A 19,804-nucleotide genomic window follows, 5' to 3' on the forward strand; every position below is an offset into this window, starting at 1 on the left:
CAAAAACGCAAGATTGCAAAGCCATCTGACTTAGTCCTTCACCCTCCAAATGCGACAAAGGAGAGAGAGTTTTGTGTACAGCCGTTAGCTTGTTCTTTGTGGTTTCAGAGATGCTCTGCAGGGGAAGTTGTGTTTGGAGACAAGCTGAACTCACTTCCTGCCAGCTCTGAGTAAGAACAGAACGATTTTTTTAATGAAAAAAAAAACCCAAGGGCCCCGGATTTTCTACCTTTCCCCCCTCCACAACCGTGTGCCTTGCTGCAGCGTCCCAGAGGGCCTGGACCCACAGGAGCACTCCCACTTCTGGTGGCCCCGAGGTTGCAAAGAGAGCTCTTCCAACCTTTCTGAAGACTTTGGATGCGACAAGTATTGGCCACGGAGATTAGAATGAATTTAAGGAAGCAAAAGATCACCGTGGGCCAGTAGATGAGTTCTGGGGAGCTGGGAGCTCAACAGTCAACAGCTTTTGCCTGAGGCCCAATGGACGTGGCTCAGCCTTGGAAGCAGAAGGAGGCCAAAGGGTGTAAGTGCTGAGGAAGAGGAGGAGTGGAGCCCCTTAGCATCCATGTCACTGGCCATGAAAGCTCGGCAGAAGGTGAAACGGAAGGGACCGGCCAAAGATCGGGTCTTTGGGTGTGATCTGGTGGAACATTTGCAATCATCTGGCCACGACGGTAAGTGGTTTTCTTTTTTGGAGACCGGCAAATGTTTCAACCCCCTTAAAATGTCCATTAGCCCAAACCAGAAACTGAGTGAGTGGAGAACCTTTGCTACACAACAGGTTTTGGGTTGAAAGCCTCGTTGCCTTTCCAAGGAAGACTTCTATCCTTGGGGAGGAAATCGTGCTTATCATAAATCTGGGGCCCTCACAAGAGTCTTCTCCAAACTCTGTGCCTTCCTGATGCATTAACAGATATTCACAAAGCATGTTCTAATATTAATAATAGAACATTGTTAAAGGACTAATGAAAAATTAAAACCAAATAGGTCAAAGCAACAAACAGCATTATAATAGCAACACTAAAAGCAATATTTGTGTCTATTAAAAGTTCAGACAATAAAGCTGGTTATACTTGGGGTCCAAAGTTTGGAAGGGCTGTCAAAAAGTGGCTACAGCTAGGAGCTGAATTCCTCAGTGGTTGGTTTAATCATTATTTTCTGAGCTTACAAAGTAGGACATACATAGCAGAACATCCATGAATCTTCTTGGATATTCACATAGGGCCATTCTATGAACCTGTGGCAGGAGATATCGAAGAAAATTTAGGGGCTCTTCAAAATGGGGTCATTGTGGGAGAACAGTTGTGGTAGTCTACAGTAGCCAAAAATCAGAAGGATACCTTTAGCTCCTTTTCGGACTAGCAAATTTTACCAAAAAAAAAAGTGTTTGTGAGCTGTACCTGATAAAGTGAGGTGTAGCTCGTGAGAGTTTATGACTTTTAATAAAAGTTGCTAGCTAGAAAGGGCCCTACCAGACTTATTCTAGTTCAAAGTGGGCTGAAATTTCAAACAAGTGTGTCAATCAAAATTTGACTTCAAGTCAATTTTGAAGCTCAGTTTTAAAACTCCAATTTTTAGATTTTTGCTGTTCTTGAAATGAATATTAGCCAGTGTCCATGATCTGATATTAGTAAAAATATACTACATTTAATAGATGTTATTTCTTGTCTGCTATACAGAATTGTCAGGTCAGATCTCAGATATTGGTTATAGCCGAGATTGCCATTTTCTGGTTCATCTCAACCACCATATTGAGCATAAGTTCAGTTTCACTTTCTTATCGTTCCTTGTCTGAACTACCTTCACGCATGATTTAGCTGGGCAAGAAAGCTGTAGGAGAAGCCTCTTAAACTCTTACATTCAGGTCTAAGATGAAAGCTCTTTGCATATGTAATAATAATGTGGAAATACTGATAAACAGGAACATGCCCTATTTATTTGAGCAGACCGACCCCAACCCCACGTCTCCTAATGCGCCTTGAACATTGATTCAAAGTGACTTTACTAATTCCTTGGAAATCTACTATAAACGAGAGTCACCTAAAGCTGAAATAACTATAGGATGCTGGATGTTCCATAGTTCATAGCTAGAAAATATACACAACATTATTGAATATTCTTCTAAAGTTTCCTGCAAATTCTATATTAAATAGTTACGTCTATTTAGTAATGCAAGTTTATTACAAAAATATAGAAGCAAAGTTAAAACCAGAGATATTCAAACCAACCATTGCGTGCCACTGTGAATTTATTTCTTATTCCAAGTGACCACAGCACAGATCCTGGGAGCCAGACATGTTCTCTCTCCTGATAGGTCAGGGTTACCACCCACCAGCTTAAGATGAAACTAGGATTTGATATCTTGGAACAAACCGAGTTTGTCATGAGGCCGTCACAGAAGACTGCCGGGGTGGATGTGGCCAGGGACAGGTTGTCCCTTTATCAGAAGATAAGCTAAGGGGAGTGGTCCAGCCCAGCCCTCCAGCCAGTGAAGAGCAGGACCAGGTCAAAGTGGTATAACTGGATGACTCTCCTGGTGCTCTGTTTACCAAGATCTCTGCCAAGGTGGCTGTTTTTTAAATTTCCGTTCAGTTAAAAAAAAAAAGTTAGGTGGGAAGCTGCAGGCCACAAAGTTCCAGGATCGCTTTTATTTCCATGACTGCCTCTGTCTCCCACCTACAAGCATTCTTTGCAAAGAAAAATAGCAGGTGGCTTTGTTTAAAAGCTGCCCGCTTGCCCCCAAAAGCAGTGTTTCTCAGCCTTGACAACTTTAAGATGGGTGGACTTCAGCTCCCAGAATTCCCCAGCCAGCATGGCTGGCTGGGGAATTCTGGGAGCTGAAGTCCACCCATCTTAAAGTTGTCAAGGCTGAGAAACACCCTCCCAAAGGATAAAGGAAAAACTGCCAAGACAGGGGGTGTCACAGAGACAGATGCTCGGTGCCTGCTGGGTCTTGCCAACAATTTGAGACGCCCCACAATTTCACCGAACTGCAAATGTTCCCCTGTCGATGCCCCAAATCTTTAGGTGCTGGGATCTAGCATCTGTCAATCTCTGGTCTCAGAAGTGGCTAAGTACAAGCCTTGGGCTGATGCAATCTCTCCCCATTGGTCTGCATCACAGCTCCTACCACCCTGGCCTGCATGGCCATCAGCCTTGGGTGCTGGAGGCTCTAGTTCAGCTCACTGGAAGGGCGTCAAGCTGGGTTTCCACAAATCATCCTTTCTCCAGCAAATACTGCATGGACCATGTGCAAGAGGTCCCAGGGAAACGCACACTTGATGAAAAATTTCACCTGTTCTTCAGCTAATGCTGAGATTCACAAAGCCCTGGGTTGGGCCCTGGCCAACTCCCTTGTGCACAGCTTGTGTGGCACACAGGAAGTCAGCTGGGAGGTGCCACTTGAAGAAGAGGAGGAAAAGCAAGTACGGCTCTTGTGACTTCCTTGTTTGGGCTGTTGCCCCAGCCCTTGTCACTGGGAGCAGTTGCGTCAACGTGGTGGTTGAGCAAACGTAGCCAGGGACAGTCGAGCGCCGTAAACAAGTCGGTCCCCCCACTTGTCGTGATTGATGATGTGGTCTTCCCAGAATGCCTCGTTCTACCTTTCTTCCTGATTTAGTAATAATTGCTCAGTGTGCACCAGGGGCCAACTGCTATCTCAGGCAGATAAAAAGTCCAGTTGGTCGTTGATGAAAAGCCCTTTCAACTCTAGAAGCTCCACTGCATTGAAACCAGAATGCAGGTAATACTAGCGGTGGCTGGAGAAATTATCCCGCTCGGCTCTCATCCAGAGTGATGAAAGAGAATTTTGCTTCAGAAATTCTTGCAAGGGCGACGGGTATTTGGGAGAAATTCTCACGAGTGGAACATTAGTGTTTTAGTTCTTTTTTGGGACTCTGGTGCCCTACCGTTCATGGTACCATCCTTTCTCCAACGATTTGCAGCCTCCCTGGTTTCCACATGAGTATTAATTCCTAAGGGAAATAAATCAGGAGGGATTGTTTTAGACTATGGATAGCCAGGGAGGCTGTAGAATCACGCAGAGTTGTGTCTCAGAAAGCAAGCACAGCAGGAGTAGCACCCTTCACATCTCCGAGAAGGAAGGACTTTTGTTGTGATTTCTTAGATTTTTATCCTGCATTTTCTTCAGGGACTCGAGGAGTCTTACATGGGGATCTCCCTTAATTGTGGAGTCCTTGGGGTTCTCTGAGCTTGGTTCTTCTCTTGCAAACGTTTCATTACCCGGCTAGGTAACTGTAACAACAACCTGCAGGTTAGGTTAGATAACAGAAAGTGACTGAACCATTGAGTTTCTATGGTCAAAGGTGGACTTGAAACTGGGTCTCTCCCATTGTGGACCCTTCTTGACTTTTTCTGACTGTCCTCTGCAGGCACTTCTGCTCTCATCCTTGAGAAAGGAGGACGGGAACCGGTATAAAAGTACTGCGTCCTCCACTCCACTTTGACTGCACCTCAGCAACGGGGCCAGCTGCTGCCCCGTAGACCATGGCTTGGAGCGTTTTAGGGCAACCCTGGTGGGTTTCTGCCTTCTTTTCCCCTTTGCCTTCCCACCCTGCGTCACTGCCAATCGTTCTCCTGAACACAAATGAAGGACATCTGGGCAGGTGTGTCAGACCCCACCTTTCTAGGAGGACCCCCTTCCTGCAGGTTCACTTCATGGCCTGGTTTCTGATTAGCAAGTGGAGAAGGAAGAGACTCTCAAACTGGTTGACCCAAATACCCCTCTTCCTGGTCTTGAATAATGTCCCAAAACAACCCAGTCTCTGTTATTTTACACACGTGTCTCAGCAGTGGCAGCCCCAAACTGGATCCTTGACCCACAAGAAAGCAAATAGCTGTGTTACCCCCATGATATGCCCAGATGACTCCCATGGGGGTAATTACACTGCTCTAGCAGGTTACTGATCTATGTCACTGGCTTAATAACAAGGTCGAAGGGCCCTTTTGCTGAACGAGCTGGAGACATCTGTTCAGATTGCTTGCACAGTTCCACCAACATCTGTTAATGGCCTCCTCTTCTGAATAGTCTCATGATAAATGAATATGATGAACTTCCCATGGAACTCGAAGGCCTTGTTCTTGGCCGTGTTCATAAAGGAAAATCTTTCTCAAATGGCCTCTGCAACTCACATATTGTATTCAGAAGAAAGCACACTTCTGTTATCGATGGACTGATTGATTGATTACCAGTGGGAATATTGACCTCCTGGTGGATCTTCATTTCATCTCACATGAGGTCAATATTTCCATCTCTGCCTCCCAAGAAGAAAAAAGCTATGGAAGAAAGGGGTCCAGTCTCTTGCCACATGCCCAGTGGTTGCTCAGGAGGGACAGTCCCATAATAGACCTGCTAAGCCACCTGGAGCCCAGCACATCGCAACTCCCTCCATGAGCTGTGGATTGTATTCTGCCTAGGAATGCATCTCTTTCCTGCCAGAAGATGTTGGATCAGCCTCAGCCTTCCTCAGATGGCTGGCATAAAGATGGTGGCTATGTTATCAAGGCGTGCCATCAAGAAACCACAAGCAGGAAGACTATGTGGGCGAGCCTGGACTCTGTAAAAACAGGTCTCGGGCAGGAATTCCAGGAATATGTTTTAGCTCTGATATCCATTTAACTTCTAGGCCAGGACACTTCGCTTCCTAGGTCTCTGACCACCACGCTGATGCTAAAGGTGTAAAACTGCTCTTCTGTTTTGGAGAACGCATAACAGTTCCCAGGATTCCCAAATAGTTTGGCCGGAAGTTTGGACTTTGGGGAGGTGTGACTCCAATGCACTTAAAAAGCTGAGAGTGGCAGGCATGTAAGGCCAGTAAAAAAAATGAGAGTCTCTCCTTCATTCTTGCCCTCTGATCACCAGCCAAGGAGTAAAATAGGCTTGGAAGGAATCACGTGGACATGGCATTGCTAGGTCTGTGCAGGATCCACTTGTGTTAGTTCTCTTGATCTATTATGCACCTTCCTGCAATATGCAAAACATGCATGGTGAGGATGACCCCTTTATGTCCCAACAAGCTGTAAGTCTGAGCCCGGGAGGATCATATGAGTGTTTGACCATTTGGGTTTATTCAACTACTCCGCTTTTTGGCTCCGCACGCAGGAACCAACAATAAGAACTGTGCCCTGAAACGGCACACTCTTCGGCTTTCACCATCAGAAGGAGATCCAGAGAAGCAAATCTCCCAAGTATGTTGTGGTTTTAGTTCAGGGCACATATCTGTGGTAGTTCTTGTCAGGCACATTTACTGGGGAGAGCTGCCATGATCATGCAAAATGAAATTAGCAAAGTCTTGGGAAATCCACTCACACCAATGATTCACAGCTACAAACACATTTGGAACATCCCAGCCCTCATTCTATGATCTCAGTCCTTCCTTAACTAATGGCTGAAAGCCATGTGGTTCATGGGGCACATGGTGGTATTCACAGAACATAGGTCAGTGTTTCTCAACCTTGGCCATTTGAAGATGTGTGCACTTCAACTCCCAGCATGGCTGGCTGGGGAATTCTGGGAGTTGAAGTCCACACATCTTCAAGTGGCCAAGGTTGAGAAACACTGACATAGATTGTCCACACCAAGAGTTCTGCCAGTTCTTTCCCCTTCCAGCCCAAGTGGCAGGAATGATTAAATATGGTTGTTCTTTTTTCTTAATGGATGCACCATTGAGTGGTTGCACCATATGGGAAGATGTCAAGCACGAGAGGGCATCAATGGAGGAGGTTTCATAGAAAAGCCACGTGTCCTCAACGCCAGTGGAAGCCACGTGTCCTCAAAGACCCAACAACAGAAAGAAAACTATTCCTTTCCAGCCGGTTTATCCAGGAGAGTCAAGCAGTCTAAGGCTGCGGTGCAGAAAATCCCTCACCCCGTCCAACGGTTTATCTGCCCACATGTAAAGTTTTGTCCTTTAGTGACAAGACACACCCAACCCTCATCGACATCCACAGCCACCTTTAAGGTAGGGATTTGTGGCCAAAGGGCTCTAAACGTGAGACCGGGAACCGTGGCGAGGCTCCCCCTGTGGTCTGGCAATCTTCAAGCAACTGCATTCTGGAAAGAATAAGGTTGTGGTTGTGTAAAGGGTGAAGAGAAGGCCACTCCTTCTAGGCTGCCAGCAAACTCCCCGTTGAAAAATGTGTTGCCTTGGACAGGCCTTCCGTTTGGTAGAGCAGCACAGATGTCTTCATATTGTTAGATGTTGTGATAATGTCTAACCTACAGTATCTCACAAAGTTGTTGTGGAGAAGCGTGGGAGGAGCAGGCGGGGTGCGCACAGCCTTGGGCTCTTGAGCAGAAAGTAGAATGAAAGGCAGGTAGCCCGCTGGGAATCAGGCAGCCGGGCAACGCCACGAAAGGAAGAAAGAAAACGACGTGAACATGCTGACGTCTTCTGCGCCATGTTTTTCTTGCTGGCTCGCTTCTTTCACTTCCTGTCTCTGGTTCAGAAATGAGATCATTGCAGGGACTCCACCTGCAGTGCTCAGCCTGCGTGAGAAAGCCTGACTGGAATCTTTCTGTGCACCGTCTGGCTGGCTTGTGCGCGACTAATTCTTACTTTTGGTACGTTTTTTTAACTGGAAATCCTGCAGAGCGGTGTGTCTCAACCTTGGCAACTTTAAGATGGGTGGACTTCAACTCCCAACATACTGGTTGGGGGATTCTAGGAGTTGAAGTCCACCCATCTTAAAGTTGCCAAGGTTGAGACACACTGCTGTAGAGGACTTTATCTTTCCCCTGACTTAGTCAGTTCTAATAAAGGATCCCCAAAAGGTCAAGAATGGGGACATTTTAATGGAGATAGAGACAAGTAATCCATGTCTGATTAAGGAGGGGTGGTTGATGGCTTCCAAAACCTTGATGAAATTACTTTTGGGCAGAGATATTATTTTGCTCCTTTCCCTGCGCCTTCAGTTTGAGGAAGGAGAATTTGTTCTAGAAATTCATTTCATCGGAGAAGAGAATTCCTGGAGAAGAACATTTCAGAGAAACTCTCATGGGGGAGTGTGGTGTTCTTGCCTTTATGGAGTGACTAGGTGTGTTTTTCTGTGCAAAATCCTCTCTTCAGTGCAGGCTCTGCTTCCATTCAGTCCTAAGACAGTGACGGAGGAATGGCCAGAGAAGTTCAGTTGGCCAAGGATGAGGGTTTGAGTGGCCAGCCTTTGATGGTTCAATCAGCTCTCCAGGGATTGCCAGTCTTCCTGGCTTTCCAAACTTTGAGGAAATCCTAATGGGGAAACTTCAGGATGAAATTGCTCCCTTTTTCCCCCAGTTGCAATGCTAAGAGGAGGAGCTGTTGCAGAAATTCCAGAAAGTTGTCCACCAGTTTTTTTGATCCACAAATTGGGTGGTGGATTATAAAAGTCCATCCATGTTCAAACCCGTAGGGAGGATCTCTATTTTGCAGAGCAATTGTCCTTGGACTGCACTGCAGAGAAGGGAAGAGGAGGTGGAAAAGTCCAAGGGAGGCTAAAGGTTAGCAGTTGGAGAAGGCAGGTGAAAAAGGAAATGATTCAGTGGGGAGGAAAATAGAAATCAAGAGAGGTGAGGCAAGGAAGAATAATAGCCTGCCTACTGATTTGAGTATAGACAGTATACTCAGCGTATACTCCATGCTGCATCAGTCCATAGGATTATGGGTTTAAAAGATGGTGGTCATCACAAAGGCCTAGGGTTAAAAAGGGAGGAAACAGGAAATATGAAACAGGAAAGATTAAAAAGAGAGCCTGCAGCCATGAATCCCAGCTGCCCAGAGTCAATATGATTTCTGGGCAATTGAAGGTTCTTTTCTGGCTGATTGGGGGGACTCATGAAGAGATCTGCTGTGCCCCAATTGAATCTCAGCGGTTTTCCAGTTCCTCAGGTCCTGAAGAGCTGCACAGAGTTTGTGGAACAGCATGGAATCGTGGATGGCATCTATCGCCTCTCAGGAGTCTCTTCAAATATCCAAAAATTAAGGTACAAGGGAGAAGGATGACCTTGAAATATCCATTTCGATTTGAGGACCAAACAGCACCTCTAAGCTGAGAGGCAGCACATCTGACTCTTAGTCGCTGTGGACACATGACCGGGGTGGGAGGTTGCTGACTGCTAGGATATGTCTTCTCCCCCACTGGGCTTCGGGGACTGGCCACTTCCTCAAAACCCACTCTTGATGAGAGAACAGGCGTTTGACAAGTGAGTTTGGCAAGGCGTGGGAGTCCAGGGAAAAACCCTTCCCCCCCTTTTTTTTGCTACTTCCAGTTCTGGGTACTCCAAGGAAGTTTTAAGGGGGAATTTGGCTGGGGGAGTTGGCAGGGAAGGCCCCAAGCATCAGGGACCCTGAGGGAGACGTGATTACTGTGACCTGCAAGGTGCAGGCTGTGGTTGCCATCCTGCCTGAAGTGGAAGCTGGTGTCCTTATTGAAGGAGAAAGGGAAGGGGCTTGAAGAAAGTGTTCCTACACTGAAATGCCTTGGGGAAGTGGGAGTGGGAGGGTCCTTGAAAGCTGAAGATCTCCAGGAGGGGCAGAGAAATGAAGAGACAATAGGAAGAACTCCATCAGACAAAGGCAAATACATGGAGGCATTTGATCAAAGATGCAAAACACCAGAGGAACTGGTACCAGGCCCTTTCTCTAAAGCAGTGTCTCTCAACCTTGGCAACTTGAAGATGTGTGGACTTCAACTCCCAGAATTCCCCAGCCAGCCAGGCTGGCTGGGGAATTCTGGGAGTTGAAGTCCACTCATCTTCAAGCAGCCAAGGTTGAGAAACACTGCTCTAAAGAATGATCCACAACTGCCTGAGCAAACCTAGCCATGGAACACTGTGGGAAACCTTTGGGCCCCCATGGGTTGAAGAAACCCAAGAGCCACCTCCAGAAAAAAAGAAGCAACTCATCTCGGCTGACAGGAACCAAGGCATCGGTGTGCAGAGCTGATATAAAGTTGCAGGAGGTGTATTTGTGTAATGGGCTTCTCAGAGCCTAGGAGGGAAGATGGCAGCTTGCAAAAGTACAGAACATCTGCCTCTTCTTCTTTTATCAAGAAAACAGTGCATCAACAGGTAGTTCCCAAGAGAACCAAGAAATCTCTAGCTGAAGCAATGCAGAAATAAACTGAATGCTAAAATAAACGTATCTGGTTATCAAGATTTCATAACCTTTTTTTCCTTTCAATAAATCTGATTAAGGAAGACTGTAAGAAAGTTGGTTTTTGGGGGGTCTAAGCAGCCGCTATGGCCTTGACTGTTGTCATCCAGTGCCTGTATCTGATAGAGAGGTTCCTGAGACTATTCAACCCTCTGACCATTATCGTTTCCTCTTAACTTATGTGGGGATGAATGGCACAGCTAGAAGAGACTTTGAAAGAATCCCACAGAGTTGTGTCCTTGGGCAGGAAGATGAAGCAACTGGGTGCCCAAGCAGTTTTTCACTGACCTTCATTCCCAGGACTCCCGGGAAGAGATGGGATGCAACTTCCCAAAATTGGGAAGGCAGTGTTTGGCAGATGCCTTTCAGTCTTATCAGGAGGGTATTCAACCAGAACTAAGGGGGAGAGGGGCAAAACCCCCAGACTGAATGTGCAGCAATCAAATGGGACCAAGAAAGCAGAACACCAAGGAAGAAGAAGGAGACCAGTGGACTGAAATGAGGAGGACAGAATTTAACAAGTTCTGTAGGAAAAATGTAAGGCGCAAGTATAGGATGAGCACACCCAGGTCCATTTCTGGGCTTGTCAGTAGGACCTTGAAATGGATCTGGATATGCTATGTTGACCACAACTGAAACATAAAGTTTGTAAAAGGGCAAAGGCTATCTTGGGACACATCAAGAACGTAGAGTCCAGATCAGAGAAAATAATTGTTCTACTCTGCCCTTGCCTGGTGAGAGACTATTGGGAGTACTATGTCCAGTTTCGTGAGGAACAGTTAAAAGATCTCAGTAAGTCTAGCCTACAAAATAGACGACTGTGGGAAGATACAATGGCGGCCAATACCTGCAGGGTGTCACACTATTGTGATGTTCTGATGCTGATATGAGCAATGTCTCACCATCTTCTCCTCCCCTTTTCCCCCTTAAATCCTTCTCAGGCTTGAGTTTGACAATGACCGGAACCCTGATCTTAACAAAGAAGTCTACCTGCAGGACATTCACTGTGTGAGCTCCCTTTGCAAGGCTTACTTCAGGGAACTGCCCAATCCGCTTCTCACCTACCAGTTGTACGATAAGTTTGCAGTAAGTATGGCTCACAGGTCACCCTTCGTATCATTTCACTTATTTGTCATTCATATCCAGTCTGTCCTCCAGGAGCTTGAGGCTTGGATTTCTTTTTCTCCTGTCCACACAAAAACCACCTTGTGAGGGAAGATGGGCTGAGAAGGAGAACCACAACCTAAAATCATCTTATGAGCTTCTTTGGCTGAAGTACAGCTTGGATCTTCAAAATCCAACTTCAACAGTTGGAGGACCGCTGAGAATTCTTCTAGGTCACACAAAACTGGGGATGGGTGGGTGGGAAGAGTTTTCCCTATGGGAGGTGGGGATCCATTTTTGCTCCCTTAACCTTCCGGTCAAATTGTCATGACTGGTTGGGCCCATTCTGGCTCCAAGCTCTGGTGGGACTCCTGCTTCTTGCACCTGCTAACCAAGTGTTCAGCTGTGGGAGTCAACACTCAACTCTTTCCTTTGGTGGAGTGGGGAAAAAATGAGGAAGTTTAGCAAATAGAATTGCAAATTCAACGTCAACTTCCTCCTTCATCCAGGAAGCTGTGGCCATCCAGCTGGAAGAAAGCCGACTGGAAAAAATCAAGGAAGTGCTGAAGGACCTTCCACCGCCACACCACCGGTACTTGCAGGGACCCAGTTGACAACTGGCTCAGCTATTCCAAGGGTTCCATCGATTCATAATTCGGAGAAAGGCTAAAAGGCTTAAATTCCACATCAAACTACAAGGGGCGATATAGAAGAGAATCTTTGTAGCTCAGGGTTGAACTGTGGAGTCCTTGGGGTTCTCTGAGCTTGGCTGTTTTCTTGCAAGTGTTTCGTTACCCATCTAGGTAATATCTTCAGTGCACTGAAGATGTTACTTAGACGGATAACTGAAGATGTTACCTAGATGGGTAACAAAATGCCTGCAAGAAAACAACCAAGCTCAGGGAACCCCAAGGACTCCACGAGGGTCTATATCTCAGACCACATTGCACGCAGAAGGTCTCCTGTTCAGTGCTTGGTGTGCCCAAAGAAAATATATCTTCCCTGTGTAAGGTGTGGGTACACAAACTGGGACCCTCAAAGCTTTAGATGTCACCTTCAGATCCTCTCCCAATGTGGTCCCCCCAATGGGAAGACTGAGTTTCCAAACTGTGAAACTCCTGATCAAGAAAGACCTGCTTATTGATATCTGACTGCTGACACTGACAAATACCCTTAATCAGATTGACTTTCACCCATAGATGAAATATGAGGCCCCTGGTATAAACCATGTTTTATCATATTTATTGCTTTATTGATGTTTTACCACACTGTTTTCATGTTTTCACTTTGTTTTATGTATTATATTTTATTATGTAATTGTCTTGTGTTACTATTAGCCGCTATAGTGAAACGGTAGGATGTAAGTTTAAGAAACTAATGGAAAGATATTCACTCCATCTCTGGGAAGGTGGGTGTAAATGGCAGATCGAGAGGAGGGATCCTAGTCTGAGGCCAGCTGATCCTCATATCACGTTCTTTTAATTTGTTCTCTTTCTATCTCTACTTTGAAACCCAATTTGCCACTAGAACCCTTGAATTCTTGATGAAACACCTCGTTCGGATGGCGTCTTTTAGTTCCCAGACCAACATGCACGTGCGGAATCTGGCTATTGTCTGGGCTCCCAACCTGCTCAGGTAAGATAGGCTGCCGTTGGGTGCTTCCAGTCCAGGCCAGTGCAGTGTCCTTTGGGTTGAGGCCAAGGCACCTGATCTTCCAGCCAAATGACTGTGAGAGCAGAACAAGCAATCTCCTCAAGGGAGATGCAGCCCCGTGCCAAATGGGTGGGATTTAAATGGCAGCCCTGTGGGGGTATGAGCCATAACAGTGGTGATGGTTTTCCAAGTCAGAATTGCTGCTTAGGAAGTGAAGGACAACCAGCACATGGGAGGGCCACCATGGTCATGCAGTTCTAGAATCAGTAGTATTGCGGTCACAAACTTGTTCTCCTGCTATGTTTATTTGTTTTAGTCCGATATTCTGTCTGTGAACACGTACAGGGTGGAATCAGAATCTCTTGATATTTGTGCTTTTGAAATACCTTTACATTTACTTTCCAACTTATCAATTGAATGGGGGAAGTAAAAACTGAGACTCTTCCTCTCTCTTTCATCCTTCCCTTAGTGATTGGTCCTCATAATCCAATTTTACCAGAAAACATGATCTAATCCAGTATTTCCCAAACTTGGTAACCTTAAAATGTGTGGAATTCCCCAGCCAGCATGGGAGTTGAAATCCACACATCCTAAAGTTGCCAAACTTGAGAAACACTGATCTAATCAATGTTATAAGGCTTTGATCAGTTTCACAATGCTCAACAGCATTCCATAAATGAAACTTAGAAATTCATTGTGCTCAGCAATGCCCAGAAGCTAGGAATCTCTGAGCAAAATTTCATTTAAGGAGTGGTGGGGCAGAAACAATAGTTTGAGGAAGATATTCTCAAGAGGAGAGATTGGAATGTGTTTTTGGAGAGTGAGGAAACCAACACACTGGATGGGATATCATATCCACATAAATTTGACCACTGTTTTAACTCCCTTCCAAGTAAAAGAGTTGCTGAAGGACGTACCACAATCATTAGCACAAATCCCTTGAGTGAGAATGCTTGGACTTGATCAGCCATCTTTGCCAATAGCTAACCCTTGATGACCATGAAGCTAATCAGAGCAAAAGGAACAATTGTATGATTCCTTTCAGTGGATCTACTTCTCCTGTTGCACCCAGTTCCTCTCTTATGCTTCTCAGGTCCAAGGACATTGAAGTGTCTGGCTTCAATGGCACAGCAGCCTTCATGGAGGTCCGCATCCAGTCTATTGTAGTGGAGTTTATTCTTACCCATGTGGAACAGATTTTTGGAGATGCTCCTCTCTGTGGTAAGTCCTTCGACTCATTTCTACAGCTTTTTGTGGTGGCAATGTCAGGAAAAAGTAGAGGCATAGAGCAGCTGGGTGATTGACAAGAAAGCTTACTCTAGAGCAGTGTTTCTCAACCTTGGCCACTTGAAGATGTGTGGACTTCAACTCCCAGAATTCTGGGAATTGAAGTCCACACATCTTCAAGTGGCCAAGGTTGAGAAACTCTGCTCTAGAGTTTCTGTAACCAGAGATGTTAGTCTTCACTAGTCACAATGACTCTGAGCAGCATGCAAGGATTAAAACAACAACTACAACGTATAACCCATGACGTTCATCTGTTATTTTGCTCAGAATGGAGATGCAATCCTTGTTTGTCATCACTCTGCATCTTCATAACTTGTCCAAGCTGGTGCCCTTTGGGGATATTGGGTTATACATTTCACCCAGCAGGAGTGGTTTGGCGGTGCTGGTTGGGAGGTTAGGCACCGTGGCTCAGCTTATTTAGAAAGCACAGTACTGGGTTAGTTTTCTTAGGTGTTAGAGAGAAATGAGAGTGAAAAAACATGGGGAACACTAGCCCTCCAAGAGAAGAAAAGAAAAACACTTACTGTAAGTCTGTAGTAAGGGTCATAGCCTGTCCTTCCCTGCCAGCCTGATAGAACAACTCTAGTAGAAGATCCCATGTTGAACAGGCCAAAGGTCCAGGAAAGAATTAGAAGCTTGTGTCTTCTCCAATTTGGGGTTCTACAGAAATGTTGGGTTACTATCTCAGCATCATAAAGATCTGGTATCCTTCAGATGCATACCGATGCTGGTTGGACTCCAAGTTTGCTCGTTTCTTTATATTATTTCGATGACCTCCCATCTTACAACAATGACTCTGCATGCAAGGATTAAAACAACTACAGCGTATAACCCATGACGTTCAGAAGACATTTGAAGAGATGAGTCATGTTAGTCTATCATAGCCAAAAATCTGGTAGCACCTTTCCCAGTTAACACATTTTATTAAAAGGCATACGTTTTTGTGAGCTACAGCTTATTCACTATGCATCTGATGAAAGGATTGCCTTTTAGTGAAAACTGTTAATCTGATTAAATGGATCGTCTGTCTGAATCTGAATCTCTATAGGAGTGGTGCATAACCTTTTTCAAATAAAACCCTACAGCACTGAAATTGTCAGTGGAGAAAGCCACAATCCAATAAGTGAGTGAGGCCAGGCAAAACTAAAGTGGATTTAATTGATTAAGAGAAAAATCATTAATTAAAGCAGCTAATATAATGGTTCCAGAGTATTTTTCTCCTCCTCCTGTAGCATTAAAAGTTAATTCAGCCGAAAAGCTTTCACCATCTGGACAGGAATTTATGGAAACAGGAAGCAGGCTTAGAAGACAAGCCATACCCCAACCATTGTTTGGTCCTTATCTTCCCACTTAGATTCCAGATCCTGCTCAACCCAGTAGGATTTCCTTGGAAGTAAACTTACATAGGATAGCCCTTATTATGTGTACAGAAATCCAATATTTTACCAAATAGGGAGGGGTAGCCCCCCCTCCCAAAAGTAGGTACTAAGAAATGTAGGTAAACGCAGAGCTTCTTGTTCATCCCTCCTAGGTGGTACCCGTGAATCCATCAGGAAGTCCCTCCTTGCTATGTCACCAGTGGTTCTTCCTGATGAGAAGTATTGTCTTCCCTACAATGTGCCAGCCATGCTGAACCAGGGGGATGGGCCCCCCCAGATGCGACCCTACCACACCATCATCGAATTCAATGACAGCAAGTAAGCAGCCAGTCTCTTTCGTCTTTTCCTGCTCACCCCAAGAGTGAGCTTTCCCTGGCCAAGTGCTCTTCTGAGCTATTGTCCTATTTTAGCAAACATCTAGAAGAGACTGGAGGATGGATCCCACAGCTCTTGAGCCAATCCCTCTCCTAGGGGTGCCAGCCTTCCCTCCCAGTTCACCCACCATGTCTAGGATGAGATTCTAGCACCTCTCTTACTGGCATAGTGATTTACAAGATGGTGGGGTGGGGGCAGGAGAGACCCTAGTCCTGCAAAGGCTCTGCCCCAAGGGGGTCTGGGCATCTCCACAGATCCCCTTTCAAAGGTCCCGTCCCTTCAAAGAACATTTGAATCAACTGCTGCATTTTTCATGGCAGTGCTTGGCCCAGCTCCCTCTTAATTTGTTGTTGCTGGTTCTTCTTGGGTTCTGCATTTCCTTATTTCCTTTTGGTGAGGAATCATCCTTGGAAGGCATATTATATTCTGTGTGTGTGTGTATTCTCTATTCTCTACTATTATCATGAGTTTCATCCCACCAGGTTTTCAGTCATACCAACAATGTCATATTCGCTCCACACATACTAGGACAGGTCTCCCTGTTTGTTCTCTGTGTTCTGCACATTGGTGTACAGGCATCTGCGCCTTTTAATGCTGCCCTTCTTACATTTATTTGCTGTATCTCCTGTGTATTCCTCAGCGTTCCTTCCTTCTTACTACTCCCTTGTTGTAAAGCTGACTGCCTTGCTTTGAATGTGGTGCTGAGTATTGGCCTCCCTCCCCCTTCAGGTTTAGTTTAAAGCCTGCCAGATAACTTGAGAAACACATCTTCCAAACATGTTCTTCCCAGCCTTCCCCAGAAGCCCTTCTTGTAGATGATATAGTCCAAAGCAGCATTTCTCAACCTTGGCCACTTGAAGATGTCTGGACTTCAACTCCCAGAATGGCTGGTTGGGGAATTCTGGGAGTTGAAGTCCAGACATCTTCAATTGCCAAGGTTGAGTAACACTGGTCCAAAGGAATCCTTGGCCCAGGAATGCAAAGCTTTCTCAAAGACACCATTCCTTGAGTGAGTGGTTCATCTCCAGAATCCTTCATTCCTTCCTCAGGCCATGACCTTCAGTTGGAAGTCTGGAGAGAAACATTACATGTGCCCAAACTCTTTTGCCTTTCCTCAGTATTCTTTCTAAGCTCTTTCTAGAAGTGTCATTTGTTTTACATGAAACAGAAGAAAGGGATAGTGGTCAATAAGGCTGATTAGTTGGATCAACCTCTCTGTCACATTGTGGACTTTCACATCCAGGAGACAACACTCTTCCCTCACGTCATGCCTGGTGTGCAGAGAACTCCATTCCTCACAGCAGCAGGCCATCCATCACCACTATGCACCTTTTCCTCTTTGGGACAGCTGTTAAATTCCTCACCTCCATGGAAATCCAAGCTTCTCCCCTTCCCACCCCTGGAATGCAAAGATCTTCTACTCATTTCCTAGAATATGCTACAAATAACCTCAATGAGTCAGATCCAAAGTGTGTCTCTTGAGCTGATGAGATGAAGTCCAACTTCTCTGCAGCTTGCGGGGCCTTTTCAGAATATTCTTGGAGTATGCAAATTATCCTCATGAGTCAGATGTGTCAGTGGTCTTTTGGAAGACTGCTAGGCAGGGTTTAAAACAGCTGTATTGCTGAAGCTGGGTGTGTGTGTGTGTGGATTGTACTGTGGGGAAAGTGGTGTCCTGGCAGGACAATTGTCCCCTTCTCCCCTGGCTTAGGCACTGGAGCCCCTCCACCACAGGACAATGGGCAGCTTCCCTGTAGGACCTTCAGCAGAAATGCAGTGGAGCCACAGGCAACTGATGCAGGGCTGTGGTTGTGAGAAGGGAAGCAAGGGGATGTGGTTTTTCAGCCACACCTCCGGGGGGGAAGTGAGGCTCTTTGCTTCCCTTCCACCACTACACCAGAGAACAGCTTCCTTGGGGCCAGTTCTCTGCCCATGGAGCGATTGCTCTGCTAGGTGGGTCTTCTTCTGCCCATTATTGGCACCTCCTTCTCCGCTCTCTCTCTCCTGCTTCTGGACCCTCCCCTCCCAGCACTCCTGGCAAGACAAACCAGCCGCTGAAGAACCCCCACCCTGCCAGCCAACTCCACCAACTCACCAGCCAACTCCGCTTCATCAGTTTTTCTCTGCCAGAGCTGCTGCTGTGGCTGTACCAAGCAGTTCTTAGCATGGCAGGAGATTGCTCCTAACATCACCGCTTCATTCCTTGCCTTCAGCCCTACTTCAGCCACCTAACTTGCCAGCTGACAATACTTTCCTGCTGCCCACTAACACGTCTAACCTCCCCCAGCACCTGCTCCAACAATTTTAATTCCAGCCTTTGTTGCTTCTAATTCAGGCACGTTCAGCATGTAAGCCAAATAGCTGGGGAGCAATGGATAACCATGGCATTCTCCTTTCCCAATTTAGAACTAGCATATTTCATTGAATGAATATTTCATTCATTCAAAAGATTTGTATGGGTTGGGGTTAGGGTTAGGGCACAACTTTAGGCAGCTCACAGCAACAATAAAACTACAAAAACCATAAAAACAGAAACTGAAAACCCAGTGCCTCAGTCATTCTCCCAGGATGCCCCAACAATCATTCCCAGGATGAAGTAATGCAATGTTGCATCCTGGTAGCATGTCCATTTTTCAATAGGTAGATGGGACAGTCCAGTACACCCATGTTTTTAAGGGCTGTCAAAATTTATTGTGTGGCCCAAGCATTCAAAAACCTTAGTGTAACCAGGAATACAAAAGATGTACAGGCTCAGCTGTATATCTCAGCTCTCCAGATATTTAAGCCCTTATTCGGAAATGATTTTACTTAGCAGAAGACTCTCAGACCCAACTCAGCCATGTTCATCTCCTTATTGTAGACAAGAATGAAGCCCATGTACACAGAGAAGGTTTTTTTCCACTGTAGTAGACAGAAATCAAGGCTCTTAGGTAAGGTGAAGCTCCAAGATTTCAAGTCTAAATTCTTCCCTCCAAGTTCAGCAGATACTTTGCCATTTGTTTGATGGCCTTGGGAGACACCTGATCTACGCTGACACTGGGAATCTTTGGTTCTTGCCTCACCAGCTTCATCCCTTGGGGAGGGGGGCCTAAAGACATCCCTTTCCACTCAGCACAGATTGTAACCTGAATTCCAATCCTTTGCAGAAGAAAAGGGTCCTTGAAGGCCAAGAAATGGAAGTCAATCTTCAACCTAGGACGATCCAACCATGACTCCAAACGCAAGTTGAATAAGCCAGAAGACAAAGGTAAGAGATGCATGGATCTCATGCATATGAAATCCATGCGTGGAGCATAGCAACCCATGCCCAACCATGGTGATACCCAAATAACAAAGCATGTGTTGTGATATCACGACACAGGTTTTGCTGTTTCCTCCTTGTGTTGCAACATCTCACACAAGGGCAGTTTGCATGGTTTGTATCATGACATGGCAACACACATTTTGTCACTTGCCTCCCTGCCTCCCATGTTCTGGAGGAACAACCTATAGAGTTGTTCCTTCCTCAACGTGCTTCCCCCCCCCCACCTTCCCAAGGATGGTGCTTGGGAAAGGCTACTGCCACAGGGTTCCTCTGGTGTGGCTCAGAAATGAGGCTGCCCTCAAGGGAGAGGGGCGGTTTCATCTTCTGGTGCTGCTGCTCCTGGGGGAGCCACGGAGGAGCAGGGAAGGAATGAAGGATTCTGAAGGAAGGAATGAAGGATTCTGGGGGTGAACCACTCATTCAAGGAATGGCGTCTTTGAGAAAGCTTTGGATTCCTGGGCCAAGGATTCTTTTGGACCAGTGTTTCTCAACCTTGGCAACTGGAAGATGTCTGGAATGCTGGCTGGGAATTCTGGGAATTGAAGTCCACCCAT

The 19,804-nt window shown here is 45.9% G+C and overlaps 1 protein-coding gene across 1 annotated transcript in view; it reads left to right on the forward strand.

Moving 5' to 3' along the window:
• Positions 1-200: 200 nt before the first annotated feature.
• Positions 201-19,804, forward strand: part of ARHGAP30 (Rho GTPase activating protein 30) — a 30,138-nt gene continuing 10,534 nt past the window's right edge. The window contains exons 1-8 of the mRNA XM_015889642.3: positions 201-674; positions 8,875-8,977; positions 11,090-11,234; positions 11,762-11,844; positions 12,780-12,887; positions 13,999-14,126; positions 15,724-15,889; positions 19,093-19,193. Coding sequence (XP_015745128.2) covers positions 566-674; positions 8,875-8,977; positions 11,090-11,234; positions 11,762-11,844; positions 12,780-12,887; positions 13,999-14,126; positions 15,724-15,889; positions 19,093-19,193 — 943 coding nt within the window. The 5' untranslated portion in view covers positions 201-565. The remainder of the gene's footprint in view (positions 675-8,874; positions 8,978-11,089; positions 11,235-11,761; positions 11,845-12,779; positions 12,888-13,998; positions 14,127-15,723; positions 15,890-19,092; positions 19,194-19,804) is intronic.

The sequence above is a fragment of the Python bivittatus genome, unplaced genomic scaffold (assembly GCF_059951505.1).
Source record: "Python bivittatus isolate LINGU-HERP-01145 unplaced genomic scaffold, Pbiv_v1 ctg000660_np1212, whole genome shotgun sequence".
NCBI lineage: Eukaryota > Metazoa > Chordata > Lepidosauria > Squamata > Pythonidae > Python > Python bivittatus.